The following is an 18,303-nucleotide window of genomic DNA, read 5'->3' as shown; positions in this document are numbered from 1 at the left end:
GTGGGAAGCAAACAATTCCTTCGTGCCTGGGGAATTTATCAAAATTGTTTCTAGAGTTTCAGAAATCAGTGAATTCGAATGGTGCTGTTTCGGAATAAGAAGTTACCCGATGGAATTGTCGATGTCTTTGAAAGAATATACGGTAATTATTTACCCTTCTATGGAGTAATTAGTTTGATATGTGTATGTAATTAGGTATGTAATGCGATTACCTTTTTCTGTTAAAAAAAATTCTTACCTTTTTCTTATCTAGTTTTATATGCTACATCATTCTAATTTAGGAGTTTGATGCGTTAGGTAGTTGAATTCCTGGACAAAAAATTGTATGAATATTAATTTATCGTTCAGCTTTACTCTACAAACTAGTGTCGGACTATGAACTTGTGGTATTATATTGAAGTGTAATTATTGGACAAATTTGTAACTTAAACTGGTCTGAAATCTTCTCAAGGTCATCATCTCTCCTATTATAAGGTTTTTGTACTTAAACTTATGACATTTTCTAGTAGATATAGAGGCAAGCATCATGTGTATACTACTTAGTGTTTGTAATGTGTCTTAAATTTCTTTGTAAGTTTGAATATATTCAAGATTAGAAGTTGGTTTCTGTTTGATTTGATGACACGCACGCCCATTTGGTGTATAGTCTTTGACTCCTGTTTCAGAATGGAAACCTGGGAACAAGAAGAATACAAACGCTACATGAGGAGAATCATAACTCAATTCAAAGAAATTAACCCTCAATTTTCACCTATGATTATGAATTTACGAGAAGGAAATACAATAAACAAGATCCACCAAGTTTTAGCAGACGACTATCTTACTATAATGGACTACCCTCGGGACTATGAAGGTTGCCCTGTGCTCACAATAGAAGTGATCCGCCATTTTCTAAAATCAAGTGAAAGCTGGCTCTCATTTGGACAACATAACATTGTGCTAATGCACAGTGAGCTTGGTGGTTGGCCTGTGTTGTCTTTCATGTTGGCTGCTCTTTTACTTGACAGAAAGCATTTCACTTCTGAAAGTAGGGCTCTTGAGATGGTTCTCAAACAGGCCCCATCTCAGAAGTTACCCCTGATGACGGGATTGGATCCTACTGCTTCTCAGTTGAGGTACTTACAGTATGTGTCAAAGAGGAATGCTGATGAACAATGGCCTCCACCAGATAAAGCACTTAAATTAGCTTGTGTGATAATCAGAATGATTCCTGATTTTGATGGAAAAGGAGGTTGTTGCCCTGCATTTAGAATTTATGGACGAGATCCGTTGTTACAAATTGATAAAATCTCTAAACTTTTATTCTCAACCCCAAGGAGGAGTAAGAATGTCCGGTCTTACAATCAGGTAGGATATATCACTACAATGTTTCTAGGTTTATGTTTCTTATTCTGATAGATTATAATTTCCATGCATTTCAGGCAGAAAATGAGCTGGTTAAAATTGATATTAATTGCAATATTCAAGGTGACATTGTGTTGGAGTGCATTAACTTAACTGATGATCTCCTGAAGGAGACCGTTATGTTTCGTACCATTTTCAACACAGCATTCATCAAATCGGATACTTTGATAATGAGTCGTGAGGAAGTCGACATATCTTGGGATAAAAAGCATCAATTTCCTAGGGACTTCAAAGCTGAGGTACTTTTCTTCACATTACTCCTAGTCACTGGTCATATTATTTTTTAGTATTAATGTGATCAAAGGGTAACAAACCATCCGAAATCTTTTCAGTAAGTCACTTAAGTTGTGTTCAATAGAGCGCTAAACAACAAAAATAATTTCAATAACCTTTTTTTCTAGCGAATATCCCAAAACAAACCTTTCATATTTCTTTTCATGCATACTTGTGCACTATATATATATATATATATATATATATATATATATATATATATATATATATATATATATATATATATATATATATATATATATATTGTGTGATTTTTGTTGGATGAAGCTTCTTTTCTCGGAAATGGATCCAGAAGCTTCTAAGGTCCCAGTAGATTTTTCTAGTTTTGAAGATGCAGAGATCCCAGCAGACGCATTTGATAAAGTTCAAGATTTGTTTAGCATTTGTCCTCCACAACCTCCTCCTGGTTGTGGAGGAGGAGGACCTCCTCCACCACTACCGCCAACACCTAAACCACCACCAGCACCACATAAATCAGGTTCACCACCACTGTGTCCAGTTAACGGAAACAAAGAAGGCGGTGCAGGTCCACCACCTCCACCACTAGCTTCAAAAGGAGGCGGTGTAACTGCTCCATCTCCACCACCACCTATAAATAAACCACATGCTCTATCAAGGACAACTGCTGTGAAAATTCAACCTGGAAAAAAGCTGAAGCCTTTACATTGGTCAGAAATAAATAGAGTAGGACAAGGAAGCTTGTGGGCTGAAGCAGAAAAATCTGGTGAAGCTGCAAAGTGGGTCTTTTTTTTTTTTTTTTTGACATATCACATTGATCCCCTACTAAGTTTTGCTTCCATGATTTTCTGTTTAGGGAACCAGGGATTGATATGTCAGAACCTGAAACACTCTTCTTAGCATCAAATCCAAATTCTGACAAGGCATTAAAAGCAAAATCCAAAGCAGCTAATGAACCCGAAAAAGTACAACTGGTAATAATTTATTTTCCTTGTGTATTGCATACAAAATATTTAACTGTACTTATGGTTGACTTCACACGTCTTTGTATAGAAGATTTGTTGATATTTCACACTTGTTGCAGATTGAGCATAGGCGAGCATTTTACTGTGAACTAATGCTTTCAAAGGTGAAGACACCATTGCCTGAATTGATGGTAAGCTGCATTTAATCACAAATTAGGTTTTCTGATAATTGTTTTTAATGCTTTAGTTGTGAAACTGAACAGGAACATGTCCTTAAGTTGGATGAATTAGCAATGGATGTTGATCAGGTAGATAAGCTTATAAAGTTCTGTCCTACAAAGGAGGAGATGGAACTACTTCAGGTCTATTTTTATTCTACATTACATTACATACCCATATCTTTTATTCATAGTATAACTTACATTTTATATGCTTAGGGCTATCAAGGAGAATATGAAATGTTGGGCAAATGTGAACTGGTACATATATAGTACCATTTTTCTGGATTTATATCATTATTATTCCAATATAGTCAAGGACCGAAATGTGAAATTGTAATATCTGATTTCTTGTAACAGTTCTTTATAGAGCTAATGAGAATTCCACGTGCAGAAGCTAAGCTCACAGCTTTCTCTTATAAGTTACATTTTAGTACACTGGTCAGCAGATATTATTCTTTGCATTTCCTGCTTTCTTAGATTTAGCGTATTTTAACTTCACTGTTCTTTTGCAAATTTAGGTTACACAACTTAGGGATAAGATAAGCATTGTATATTTATCAGTAGAACAGGCAAGTTATTAGTTATCTTTCACTTTAATTATGCAGTTATTCAGTGACAATAAGATTGTATTAAATTTTACTTTTTTTATATATGTTGATGGTGGTTATATCAGCTTATCAGTTCTATAAAGTTGAGGAGAGTTATGCAGACAATTCTTTCTCTTGGAAATGCTTTGAACCAGGGAACTACAAGAGGTGAGTTACTACTATTAGTTTTATTTTGTTTATTTTATTTGGAGTTAAAGAAAATTGTTTTGGTTTTAGGTGCTGCTGTTGGGTTCAGATTGGACAGCCTCTTAAAACTTAATGAAACGTATGCCAGGAACAATAAAATGACTCTCATGCATTATCTTTGTAAGGTAAGACATTTTATTTATTTATTTGTTTGTGTTTCTTTCACTTTGTTTATGGTATCTGCTGTGCTGTATATGTTAGGTCCTTGCAGACAAACTGCCTGAACTGCTAGACTTTTCCAAGGAACTTGGCAGCTTGGAGCCTGCGTCAAAGGTTTTGTGAAATTCATGTACATTTATTTATTTTAATTAAAGTTATGTTAGTTTCTTTTTTGTCGATTAAAATGATATACTTATTTCAGATACAATTAAAAATCTTGGCAGAAGAGATGGCACTGATTAGATATGGACTAGAGAAAGTAGTCCAAGAAAAGAAATTGTGTAAAAGAGATGGACATGTGTCTAAAAAATTTCGGAAGGTAAGCACATAAAGTTAATAAGAACCATAAATGGAACCTGTCAAAGGACTTAGAATTTGAGGGAATCGGAATTGCAAGGATTCACTGTCTTTAATGCATTGGTGGGAAATGGAATGAAATTCAATGATACAAATGATTAATTATATATTGCATTTTTACATAAAATATGGTCTTTTATATAAATCTAATGAGGTTATTTGGTCCTTTAATTAAAAGAATAGAATTGGATCCGACTGAATTGTATTCCATCTATTTGGCAACCAAACATGCCATGCAATTTTCTTATTTTTCCTCTTAATTTATTTTTTTTTTATAAAATTTTCTTAATAAATAGTTAGATTTTATATTTATAAAATAAATAAATAAAATATGATCAGATACGTAAATATATTCTCTACAAAATGATACCAATATATATATATATATATATATATATATATATATATATATATATATATATATATATATATATATATATATATATATATATATATATAGACACACGTTAGGTGTGAGACCAGTGTACTACACATGTTGATTTATAAAAAAATGTTAAATTGTGAATAATAAGTATTTTTTAAAGTATAATTTCAAAATAAAGAAGAAGATAAGTATTTAGTGCAATTTACTATCAAATTTATTACATTTAATACTTCACATATATAACTATAACTACTATGTGGCTTTATGATTTTAAAAATTGAAAAAAAAAAAAAACCATAAATTCACATTTGGATATTATTTATTTCAAAAATACTATAAAATCACAAGTGTCAAATGTCATAAAAGTCTAACATGTCGTAAAATTGATCTTGATATATATATATATATATATATATATATATATATATATATATATATATATATATATATATATATATAAGTTGGGTTGGATTTAGTTGTGAATGACTGGGACGCAGACTCATTTTAAATTTAACCGTAAATGTTTAATTTTTGTTTTTCGTGTTCAGTCTTTGAAAAAGTTTCTTGCTTCTGCGGAACAAGAGGTGAAGTCCTTGGCCTCACTTTTCTCTGGAGTGGTAGGCATAACAAAATCCAGTGAACATAAAGATTGCTATAAGTATCCTGTATCCCAATTTCTAACACTGCACTCTACACAGAGTAAAAGAGTGGATGGTTTTATTATTTACTTTGGAGAAGACCCTATGAAATGTCCATATGAAAAAGGTAATCAATCATCAAAACAATTTACGTACATGATAAAATATTCATTTGTTACAAATTGATTTCCAGTTTCTAAGTTGTGATATTGTTTTCAGTTGTTGAAACTTTGTTTAAGTTTGTGAGAATGTTTAATCAAGCCCGTGATGAAAACTGCAAGCAGATAGAGGCAGAAAAAAAGGTGGCACAAAAAGCAGCTGAACAAGAAAGATTAAAGGCAGAAGGGAAAAAAAAGTCAAAAGTACAAAATCATTCAAAAATGGAGTCAGAACTAATAAGAAATAAAACTCCTATAGAAAGTGCCGAATACCTTTTTTGCTTTTCCCCTTTCTCTGTAATTAAAAATTGGTGGAAAAATAAAAGCGGCTTACTGGTTGCAACTTCCAGTGCATGTGTTCCAGCCTTTTTTGATGAAAAAGATGGTAATGATCTGGTGTTGATTGAGGAAGAAGAAGGGTTCCAACTGATAGTGCTGGAGGATCACCAGACTGAAGGTTAGTCTTCAGTCTTGATTATCAAACTTTTATCAAGAACATGAGAAGATTTTATTTTGATTTTTTTTTCGGTTTAGTTTTATGATTAATTTGATGTAATAGCGTTGCAGCTGAGACAGTAAGATGTAGAAAATTTTGTAATAATTTAGTGGGATAGCATCCTAGGTCTCACTGAGTTTGCAGAAAATTATAGTATAGATTACAGTTAAATCTCTTAGATTTTGTAATTCTTTTATGGAACATGAGATTTTGGATGATAAATTACCACCACTGACATTTTCAGAAATTTGAGTTATTTCATTTTGCACGCATTGTGTTATCTATGAATCAGAGGCACATGCGTACCTTTTTTTGGGCACTAGTTTTTACACGTTATGTTAGTTTATACACATGATGTGACATCTGAGGGGCACACACAGCCCATGGGACTATTTACATCTAATACACTTAATTATAGAGTTTTTATGTGATCTATTGCCTCTTGCTTTTAAAATGTGTCTTGGTAGGGAGATGTATCCACAACATTATAAGGAAAGCTTGGCTCCCCACCTAAGCCGATGCGGGAATGCTTTTACACTATCATCCACCCCCATACAGAACCCAACTCGCTAACACACTTAATGATACCAATTTTGTATCATTCTATTCTGGCCTAAAGTAGCAATTTAAAAAAAAATGTATCATCAATATACATGTTAACCAAGTACATTGTCAAATAGCCGCATTATAAAAAAGAGTGATTGTTGGAAAAGTAATCATTATAAAAAAGGGTGATTTTTGGAAAAGTAATGGAAAGTATAAACTAACATGCTAGTATCAGACATATAGAATCTAACTATGATTTTATTTTTAATGTCTGAGATGCATGTATCAAGACATTGTCCGTTTTAGGCTACTCCCCATGAGTACTTCCTAGGGTTCAATACATCTAGCACTACTCTCACCTCATTATGGGATCGGTTGTCAACATTATGATAGCCAAATTGTGGCAGAGTTTTGACTAAGGCTGTCTATTTTTTTTTTTTTTTTTTTTTTTTCTTTTGCCACCTTGTTGACGCCAATACATTTCTATTTGATAACCGCATCCCCTTATGAGACATCAAAGATATTTATTACTCTTATTTATATGTATGTAAGTATGTTGAAATACATAATGAAATTCGCCTAATATTATGTCTTTTCTTTTCATTGTATCTTGTTAAAAAGAATGAATTTATATGTTTGAAATGTTAGCCTAATAAGATTTTGGGTTTTATTTTGTATTGGGATTTATGTTGGCCCATTAGCTAGAAAACCCTAATTAGTTAGTCTATATATTATGTCTTTTCTTTTCATTGTATATTGTACTTCTCATTTGATAATAATACGAAACCCTAGCCATCCTATGTCTTGTTAGTTTGCATGGTATTAAAGCTTCAGTTGGTCATCTGTATTTTTTTTGGGGCGAGTTGTAGAAGGCCTTGTTTTTGAAAATATTCACAATTTTGTGTATGGTTTTCTTGCTCGTTATTGTATCCCGTTTGATGTAATTTTCTCGTTTCATCGATTTTGAGGTTTTTGTTTCATCTGTTGGTTTTGCTGATTTTTGAGATCTTGATTATTGTTGTTGCTATTCATATTTACTGTTGTTTCTGGTTATTCTTGGTTGACTGATATTTGAACTGTGGCCTCGAGAGATGATTTTCTTCAGTCCATTCGTATCCAACTCGATGGAAAGAACTATGCCTATGGGAATTATGTTATGAAGAATTTCTTGCGAGGCAAGACTATGTGGGGGATTGTTACAGGTGACAAGAAGAAACAAACAAATGAGAAGGCTACGAATTATGCAACCATACTGGATTCACGGGAGACTAATTACTAGAAGATCATTACTTGGATTAATAATTATGTTATATTGTCTATCGGTACTCAGTTGGCGAAGTATGACACAACAAACGAGATCACATACACAGTCTTAGTCTTCACAGCAAAACAGGTCTTCTAGACATTCTCAATCACATCCCTTGTTTTAATATTTTAGGCTACCACAGTATGCCACTGCTGCACCTTCATTTGAGAACGAGACAAATTTTACACCACCATCAGCCTTGGATCCCCAAATTATTGAGCAGTTCAGATAGTTCATTGTTGCCAATCTAACTGCCATGTCAGCTTCCATGTCTCATTCGGGTATGTCTTCATCCAACACTTCAGGTATTCCTTCATCCTTGTGGATATTAGATTCTCGTGCATCTCATCACATGTTACCACATATGTCATATTTTGCTTCGTTATCATCTCGTACACCTATCCCTGTTATGTCTGCTAGTGCTACACCTATGTCAGTAGAGGGTGTTGGTTCTATTGTCAGTCCTTATTGATGGGTTTTGAGCAATACATCAATCCTATGGTGTACATGCAAACCCTAATAGCTTTGGATCTAGTTTGTCTAATGAACATACAATTGATATTCCAAAGCCATGAACCCTACATCTAATAAACTATAACAGAAATTAGGGTTTAGATCTTACTTTTGATTGTTATATAGCAATAACAATCAATCCTTGGCTTTAGAAAACTTAGTGCCTCAAGTGTTGCACCTCTGTTGTGTGTGAAACGAACTAGTTTTAATCCTACTAACTTAGACACAAAATAAACACACGAAAGGCAGTGTACCTATCGATTAGTAATATAGTTCAAGCAAGTAGGGTATCGAACACAGGGAACGGTAAACAATTAAAATAAATGCTAATATTATCTAAATAAAACAAGTAAAAAAAAGAGTTTTCTCTAGTTTTGCAAGACTAGAAACTTAAATAATTTACTAACACGCAAACTAAGCAACTAATAGCTAAGAAAACAAAGATCAACTAAATTAAATGATTAAAAAGGCCTTCTGTTTAGGTTCGAATCATTTGTTCCCATGGATGATTTTATGGTAAATATATCAGATTAATTCTTCATTGGTTACCGACTAAAGTGATTAGATTCACATTCGCTATAGCTACTCCTTAGAAAACATATTAATTCAAGCAATGGCCAGTTGTCTAAATTAATGAATTTCCTAGTTTGTTGATTCGGGTTTAGAAAGACTTGTAATTAGCTAATCAAATTGGTGATTCAATTAACCTCTTGTTGATGGTGTATCACACAAGCTCACACATTAACTTACCTATCTTCAAGTTAATTCTAGTTTCACATTCGTTATTCCTAGACATACAACTATGTGGTCACGTAAATCATATGAAATTAGCAACTAAGAGATGTTCATACAACTTAATTACTGATTTATTAACAGAAGAATAGTTATTGTTAACACATAAGGTTCTTTAACAAGCTTAATAAAACATAATCACCAATAAAAATTAATCTTAATCAAATAATCAATCCATGTTCACAAATTCATCTACCTAAACAGAAGTTCGATACAACTCGCCGAGTAATCGACCCTACCCGCAGAGTACGTTTCGAATCAGCATTTTCTCAAAAGACAAAAGTCATCCGAAATTGTGTCTAATTTTCAGAACATTTTGAATCTCGTCAATCGGAGTTACAGTTCATGAGATATGGCCAAAACACTGACGAGGGGTCAAGCTGTCCAACAACATCCTTCTTTCTTCAAAATCCAAGATCCAAGCCTCCAATCGCTAGTTCCGCTTCCTTTTCCATCCGAGCATGTCTTTGTTACTGAAAATGAAATATTTAAGCTAATTAAGCACCTTTTGTTCATTAAATGAGACAAAAACAACATAAAGTATTAAGATAATGCATGAATTTTATAACTAAATATGCCCATATCAACCTCTAATGGAGTCACAAACACCACTAAGCAACTTGGATGAAGAGGGAGGAGAGAGGAAGCACCAAAAATGGCTGAAAACCCTAAAGGAAGTATTCACCATATTTTTGGGGCCATAAGGGTTCCTTATATATGCTGGCTATTAGGGTTTACAACTAGGAAATCCTAATCTGACTGCTTAAGCCCTAAGCAGCCCATAGACTCCCTCTTTAGAAGCCTTGGACGATTTCTAATGGGTTTTCCCATAGAATAAGTCCACTCTAACTTCTATGGAGTCCATTAGCCCATCTATATAATTATCTTATAATTACACAATAAGTCCCTTAAGTTTAATTAATCTCTTTTAGCCACAAAATTAATTCTTAATTAATTCTTGACTAATATTAATTAAACAATATGATTTTGTCCTTTAATATATTATTCTCATAATATATTAATAAATCATAATTAAAACTTTCTCTCCTTAATTCATCCTACATATTGCTATGGTGAAGGCAACCCAAAAGGACCAAATAATCGGGTCAAGTACATACCAAAATAGTTATGGACTTAGACACTAATCCAACAGTCTCCCACTTGGATAACTCCAATAACTATTTTGCATAACTTCAGAACCTGATCAGCAATCGTAGCTTTCAAAAGCCGTTGTCAACTCTGATCTTATCAGATAGCATGTCCTTTAGATAAGGGATTATATATTTCTCCATTCTCAAGATATCATATAGATACAAGACATGAATTTCGATCATTCTCTCTATACTGTTTCTGGACTTCCGATTTATGACGACTGACAACAAACTACAATTGAGCACATCAACTTAGTCCCAACTTGGCCAAGCGCTTAGGGTGTTAACACTAAATCATCGAGGGGCCCACAGATATCGCTTTTATCCCACTTTGGGTAAAAGGAATGGATAAACTTTGACTCAAATGCTTGCTTGCACCTACTAATCGAATCACACACAACAATAAGTTTTATAACACCAAGTTACTGGTGCGTTTACTTATTATCAATGTGCAATCGACCAGCAAATAACAACTAACACGTCTCGGTTTCAAGAATATATAATATTATCGTCTCACAATCACTCGTGATAAAATCCATGAAGTGATTCAAGTAAGCGTGGGTTTGATCCAATACTCTAATCTTATTAAAGCACTCATGAACTCTGCAGCAAACTTGTGCTATGTCTAAACACTTAGACAATCTACAGACAGTTTCATGACTGTCCTCCTTCATACCTACTTCCAACGTATGACCGACTGTGGAGGTTTGAATAACCTAGTTATTCTGGAAGTCAAAACATGCAGAGTGAAACGCAAAAATAATATTAATCCTATATGGCCCCAAAACTTTTGAGCGTAAATAAAACACTTTTATTTAAACACCATATTGATTACTCATTATTCATTGTTTACTGTTTCAAAAAATCAACTTATTACTTGAATTACAACAATAGTTGTCCCATGCTCCGAGCATGCACACTATGTTTCCTATGGTCCATGCTTTGTGAAATAGATCAATTGAAAACTTTTCCAATGATGCTCATTTCACAATTCCTAATCCTCAACAATAGTGTAAGAATACAAGGTTCCTGCCACTACTAGAATATGTTAGATTCTAACATTTTATACAACGATCCTTTCGTAAAGTCATAGCACAAAAGTCACCAAGACTTGGCCAATGAAAATACAAGGTTCTCTGTCAGAAATTGTTACAAAACAATTCCATAGACGCGAAGTCTCACATTCAAAGTACATTCATTTGAACATCCTTCTTTCATAAAAGTTTCTAATCTAGACATAGACTCTCAATATCCAACTCCCAATATGGAAACATTTCCATATTTGCCATATGACAACTCATTCTAAATAGAATCTTATTTATTCAAAATAATGTCAACATGGTCCATCCAATACTATACTTCCAGCTACTCACAAGCAACAAATCCTTAGCGAACCTCAAATCGTCCTTTGACATTTGTTTAATTATTTTAGCCAAAACTGTTTTAGTCCTTTTTCCCTCTTAATGCGCTAAGCATTTGGAAAATTTTAGAATGATCAAACATTATAGCATATGCAATCGATCATATACCCGAAGCGTATGGGACACAATTCATAATGTCTTACATAAAGACATGATACTTTACCATTCTTTTGCTATAATATTTCTAATTGCCATGTTCTCACAATTTTTGATTAGAATTCCACAATCCAAGCCTTTAGATTTGAAATGAAGTATAATATTCTCTCCCTTACTTATAGCAAAACAACTTTTCAACCCCTACAACTCTGCCAAGTGAATCTTTGTTTTCTATAATTAATATTTCTAACTTGCAATACTTGAAATAATAATCATGCTCCCACTAACACGATGATTATTACCATACAAGCATAACACTTATGCTCCCACTAGCTTTGACATATATCTAGAAAACATCTGAACTTTCAGAAAACAATGCTTATTGAATTCCTTAAGTTCATATTTCTAAATACTTGATGCTTTGATAAGCCTTTATCTAAGCTTCTTAAACTCATACACCTTTGTCTTAGAAAGCTCACATGTGTGTCTAAACAACTTTAGAGCTTATGTTACTAAGTCCCAAATGTTCAGACTAATTGCTAAATCTCACAATTCAAACTATGAAGTGGGATGCCGTAATCATAATCAAATTTGAGAATACAATTTTCACAATTGCAATCTTCTTAAAATCTCTCTTAGTGAAAGCATTTCCTTACAATAATTTTCATGAAGGAGGGAAACCTTATAACACTTAGATTTTAAAGTGTATGCGTTCCTATCCATGTGAATTTGTCATAACAACAATCATAAGACAATGTTTGTGACAAATCCAACTCATATGGATTGAACTTGTTCAGTCTTGATTTCTCGCCTTTTGGCAGCATGAATGCCCACCATTGCTTCCAGGTTGTTAAGCAGCTCACCCTTACCTTAACAATGTACTTTGCATTTATGAGGGTGCCTTGCCTTTATGCAATCCAATTGAGAACTCATAGAACTCATATTGCATAGTTGAGTTAATCTGGAATGGCACATAAACAAAATTATGTCAACACGATAAGTTGCCAACCTTAAGTCGTGTGCTAGTGATTTACTTATCGGTTTATTCTTGATTTGTTCTTGAACTTTTCAAGACAACTGAGACTCCAACTGACGTCTTGACATATATGATTCTCTTTGTTAAGGAACTTTTCTTGACACAACAAGTATTCAAGAGTTAGTGCGTAATCCTATCAAGACTAACACTTCACATAACTGGTCCTAGTTGGTCTTTGTCTTATCCAAGACATCACAACTTACCAATTTCAAATGTAAAAGAATAAGAAAACTTTTCCCAATTGCACATTTGTTGAGTGTTATAAACCTACTAAAGACGTGTCACTCAATTCGCAATCTTGGAGTATGACTCTAAGATTCGATATTGGAACGAAGTATGATTGACTTCTTGATTTAACCATTTCCACAATTCCCGATTCCTCTTCATAGACATACAAATGTACTAAGACTCACTTAGAGGATCAATTGAGATATTGTTCTTAATCATTAAGACTTATCATAAAACACAATAAAAGGTACTCTCCCTTCTTCTTAGAATGGAGAAACTTTTATCTTTCTGCCTTCTTGATTCTTCTTATTCGTTCTGCCATTAATTTAAACCTTTTTCAATCAACTCAGAATCACACTTAATCTTATAAGTATAATCATATTTACTAAACTTTAGTAAATCATGACGAATATCTTTATCACTCTTATGGTGGACTTGATCAACGCACAACTTAGTGTACTTGATCTCCTAGTCCTTCACTTGACACTTTGTCAAAGAATTAGTCTAATTTCCAAATATGAAGTTTCTCATTCATCACACAACCACGTTGTATGATTCCATGTTTCTGTCCAATTTAAACTTGGGCGATAAGAAACTCTCCTTATTTGGTAAACTTTTGACATTTCCACAAATAACACAATTAAGAATCAAATCCATTATTGCTAATAGTAGAAACATTCAAAACATCAATTTTTTCATACATTCCATTGCAAGGATAAATTAATAAGACAAAAAGAAAATTTTATTTTATTGCAGAAAAAATTGTTGGGTTTTATCCATAAGAACTTTCCTATGTGCGCATGCAAAACCCTATTGCTTGGATCTAGGCTTTCTATCAGACATGCTTTTGAATCCAAGACTTCTAATAGCTAATTAGGTTAAACAACAACATTAAAACAGATCTAGAATCATACCTTTGAGTTCCTTGTTGATCTTCTTGTCTTGGAGCTTCTAGAGTCACAATTGTCACTCCTCTAATGGTTTACAAACACCAATAGCAAGCAAGATGATTTAGGAGAGAGGAGAGGGGATGGAATTCGACCAGAAGTTCCTTGCTTTAGGTTCTGAAAGGTTGTACACGAATTCCACACCCCAAGGGCCTATTTATACCTTTAGACTCCTTAAGGGTTTCACCCTAAACCCTAATTGGATAATCTTCACTTAAGGCTATCCAAATCCATTCATAGATATCCTTATGGACCATTTTGAGCTATCCTAAAGCTCTTAGAAACCGTCCAAAGTCCATCCTAATGGATTTATAGTCTAAAGTCTAACTATCAAACAATTGACAGTTTATACCCTCTTATTTAATTAATCTCTTTAAGTCACCAAATTAATACTAATTAATTTATGACTTATATTAATCAAATAGCTAAATATTATTCCTTATAATATTTACTCTCTCTTAACAAATCATCCTTCAAGTTGCTATGGTGAAGGCAACCCAAAAGGACCATGCACCACCGAATATAGTTATAGCCTTAGACACTATTCCAACAGTCTCCCACTTGGATAAGTCTAGTAACTATACAAGTATAATACGGTTTGCAATCGTAGCTCTCAAAGACGCTGTCAACTCTGATCTAATCAATCTTGTCCTTTAGATAAGGGATCGTACAGTCCTCTGTTAGATATCATGCTGACAATCCTATGGAATGGTTAGTCTAGCATTTAGATTTCTCAATCTTCGATTTATTTGACATAGAACTTAATCGAACACATCAATTCAGTTCTGACCGGGCCCGGCACATAAGTCAAATCAAATCATCGAGTGGCCAAGATATCTCTTCTACCCTCTTAGGATAAAATTTACAGATAAACTTCGACTTATATGCATTTACTTATTCATTAACCAACTATACACAACAATACGTTTTATAACATCAAGTTACTGATGCGTTTTCGCATTATCAATGCACAATCAATTAACAAATAATAAACCATATATCTAGGTTTTAAGACCATATGATATTATCGTCTTGCGATCACCTTTTATATCGTATTCCATAAAGTGATTCCAGCAAGCGCGGGTTTATTCCAATGCTCAAAACTAGTTCATAAGCACTCATGAACGTTGCAGCAATCCTTTGCTATGTCTAACACCATTTAGACATTCTACACACCAATTCACGACAATCTTCTTTCATATCTACTTCCAACATATGAACGATTGTGGACCATTTGAATAATTCGATTATTCCTAATAACCTCAATTATTCTGGAAGTCAAAACATGCAAAGTGAAACAATAGCTAAATAATTAACATAAGATAGTAACATTACTCATAAATAAAACTCCTTTATTTAATCATCAAATGTCAATTACATTTATCTATTACACGTTTCTAATACTATCTAATCTATGCTAATATCATCCTTCAGCCCAATACTCCTAGCATGCTGCAAGTGCTTAACCCTACTCAGTCCCTTCGTAAGCGGATCTGCTGGGTTATCTTCTGATGATATCCTCTTCACTACGAGTTGTCCTTCTTCTACACGATGTCTAATGAAGTGATATTTTCTGTCGATATGTCGAGATCTACCATGATCCCTCGGTTCCTTGGTCAAGGCAACCGCACCTTCGTTATCACAGAAAATCTCCATGGGCTCCTTTATGGCCGGTACAACTCCAAGATCACCGATGAAGTTCTTCAGCCATATCGCCTCCTTCGACGCTTCGCTCGCTGCGATGTACTCTGATTCGCACGTTGAATCAGCTACGGTTTCCTGCTTGGAACTTTTCCATGTCACTGCTCCTCCATTTAGGGTAAAGACCCAGCCCGACTGCGAACGGTAGTTGTCCCTGTCGGTTTGAAAGCTGGCGTCACTATACCCTCGCACCTTCAAGTCATCACTTCCTCCGAGGACTAAGAACCATTCCTTCGTCCTCCGAAGGTACTTAAGGATATTCTTCACCGCTATCCAATGGGCTTTGCCAGGATTCCCTTGATATCTGCTAACCATGCTCAAAGCGAAGGCTACATCAGGGCGAGTACAAGTCATAGCGTACATGATTGAGCCAACTGCGGAAGCGTATGGTACTCGGCTCATTTCTGCTATCTCAGCTTCGGTACTCGGACTTTGAGTCTTACTCAACTTGGCATTGCTTTGTATCGGTAGTTCTCCCTTCTTTGAGTTTTCCATACTAAAACGTTTTAGTACCTTCTCTAAGTAAGTATTCTGACTAAGTCCAATTAGTCTCTTACTTCTTTCTCTTATTATCCTTATTCCCAAAATGTAAGAAGCCTCTCCGAGGTCCTTCATAGCGAAACACTTCCCGAGCCAGGACTTTACCTCCTGCAGAGTCGGAATGTCGTTTCCTATGAGTAATATGTCATCGACATATAGAACGAGGAAGCTTACTACACTCCCACTGGCTTTGACATATACACAAGATTCGTCTTCGCTTCGTACAAATCCAAACTCTTTGACTTTCTCATCGAAGCAAAGATTCCATCTGCGAGACGCTTGCTTAAGTCCATAAATGGACTTCTCAAGCTTACACACTCTATTCGGATGCTTCGGATCCACAAACCCCTCTGGCTGAGCCATGTAAACATCCTCAGCCAACTTTCCGTTAAGGAAAGCGGTCTTGACATCCATTTGCCAAATCTCATAATCATGAAATGCGGCAATTGCTAGCATCACTCTAATAGATTTAATCTTCGCAACTGGTGAGAAGGTCTCATCATAGTCAACTCCGGGAGTTTGAGTAAAGCCCTTCGCAACCAATCGCGCTTTGTATGTGTGTACGTTCCCATCCACGTCGGTCTTCTTCTTGAAGATCCACTTGCACCCTACGGTCTTACGTTCGGGCACGTAATCAACCAAATTCCAAACTTGGTTATCGTACATGGATTGGATCTCGCTATCCATCGCCTCTTTCCATTTCGCAGACTCCGGGCCTGCCATGGCTTCCTTATAGCTATTAGGTTCATCAAGATTTACTAGTGTACCATCACTAATATACGTGTCCCCTTCGGTAGTAATATGAAAGCCATAAAACTGGGGATGAACTCTAACTCTATCGGAACGTCTAAGAGGTAAGGATTCGTCAATTGGTTCAACCGGAGTTTCCTCCTCGGGTTGAGTGCCAGCGTTAAAGGTTCCTTCATCCATCGACTCTTGAATCTCTTCAAGTTCGATTTGCCTCCCACTGTCTCCTTGGCTTATGAGTTCTCGCTCTCGGAAAACTCCTCTTCTTGCAACGAAGACAACATTGTCCTTCGGTCTATAGAAGAGATATCCAAAGGATGTCTGCGGGTAGCCGATGAAAATACATCGCTCACTTCGAGGTTCAAGCTTGTCGTGAGTATCTCGTCTTACGAAAGCCTCGCAACCCCAAACCTTGATATGTGCCAACGAGGGAGCTTTCCCTGTCCACATCTCGTGAGGTGTTTTGGTAACCTTCTTAGTAGGGACTCGGTTAAGGATATGGGCGGCAGTCTCTAAGGCATACCCCCAAAAAGAGATCGGTAGTGAAGCACGACTCATCATAGAGCGAACCATATCCAATAAGGTTCGATTACGCCTTTCTGCCACACCATTCAATTGCGGTGTCCTAGGAGGCGTCAATTGCGAAACTATTCCACACTCCTTGAGATAATCGTGGAATTCAAGACTTAGGTACTCTCCTCCTCGATCGGATCGAAGCATCTTGATTTTCCTGCCCAATTGATTCTCCACTTCATTCTTGAACTCTTTGAACTTTTCAAAGGTTTCTGACTTTTGCTTGATTAAATAGATATACCCATATCTACTATAATCATCGGTAAAGGTCACATAGAAGCGGTTCCCATCCTTCGTGGTTGATCTAAAAGGTCCACATACATCGGTATGTATTAGGTCTAATAGTCCCTCACCCCTTTCACAAGTACTCGTGAAGGGTGACTTAGTCATCTTTCCAAGTAAACAAGACTCGCATGTGTCATCTTCCCTAAGGTCGAATGACTCCAACACTCCATCCTTTTGGAGTTGGGCTATGCGTTTCTTGTTGACATGTCCAAGACGACAATGCCACAAGGATGCTTTATCCATACTAGTGGAAGAATCAATATTCAAAACATCATTTCCTAAGTTATCAACAATCATAACAGTTTCATATATTCCATTACATGGTATAGCTTCAAAATAAAAGACACCATTTAGATAAGCCAAAATAGAACCATTCTCATTATTAAAAGAAAATCTAAAACCTTGTCTATATAAACCATGAAATGAAATGATGTTTCTAGCCATTTCTGGCGAATAGCAACAATTGTTCAAATCTAAAACTAAACTATTCTTAAGCACCAAAGAATACACTCCAATCTTGGTCACAGGCGACGATCTTCTGTTCCCCATGATTAGATTGATCCTTCCTTGCTCCACATCCCTACTTCTTTTT

General features: G+C 35.1%; 1 protein-coding gene across 1 annotated transcript; it reads left to right on the top strand.

Moving 5' to 3' along the window:
- Positions 1 to 4: 4 nt before the first annotated feature.
- On the top strand, positions 5 to 6,055 carry LOC145071263 (formin-like protein 18). The gene is made up of 17 exons (XM_079018177.1): positions 5 to 142; positions 647 to 1,347; positions 1,422 to 1,643; positions 1,966 to 2,435; positions 2,513 to 2,630; positions 2,741 to 2,812; positions 2,885 to 2,983; positions 3,059 to 3,100; positions 3,200 to 3,280; positions 3,361 to 3,411; positions 3,516 to 3,597; positions 3,667 to 3,761; positions 3,838 to 3,909; positions 3,998 to 4,114; positions 5,086 to 5,154; positions 5,236 to 5,302; positions 5,395 to 6,055. The coding sequence occupies exons 1-17, from the start codon at positions 79 to 81 to the stop codon at positions 5,793 to 5,795; spliced, it is 2,823 nt and encodes a 940-aa protein (XP_078874303.1). The 5' UTR covers positions 5 to 78; the 3' UTR covers positions 5,796 to 6,055.
- Positions 6,056 to 18,303: the final 12,248 nt, after the last annotated feature.

Source organism: Lactuca serriola, chromosome 8, assembly GCF_051521515.1.
Source record: "Lactuca serriola cultivar US96UC23 chromosome 8, Lser_US96UC23_V15, whole genome shotgun sequence".
NCBI classification, from domain to species: domain Eukaryota; kingdom Viridiplantae; phylum Streptophyta; class Magnoliopsida; order Asterales; family Asteraceae; genus Lactuca; species Lactuca serriola.
Note: the sequence above shows the minus strand (reverse complement) of the source record. Positions and strands in the feature narration are given on the sequence as shown.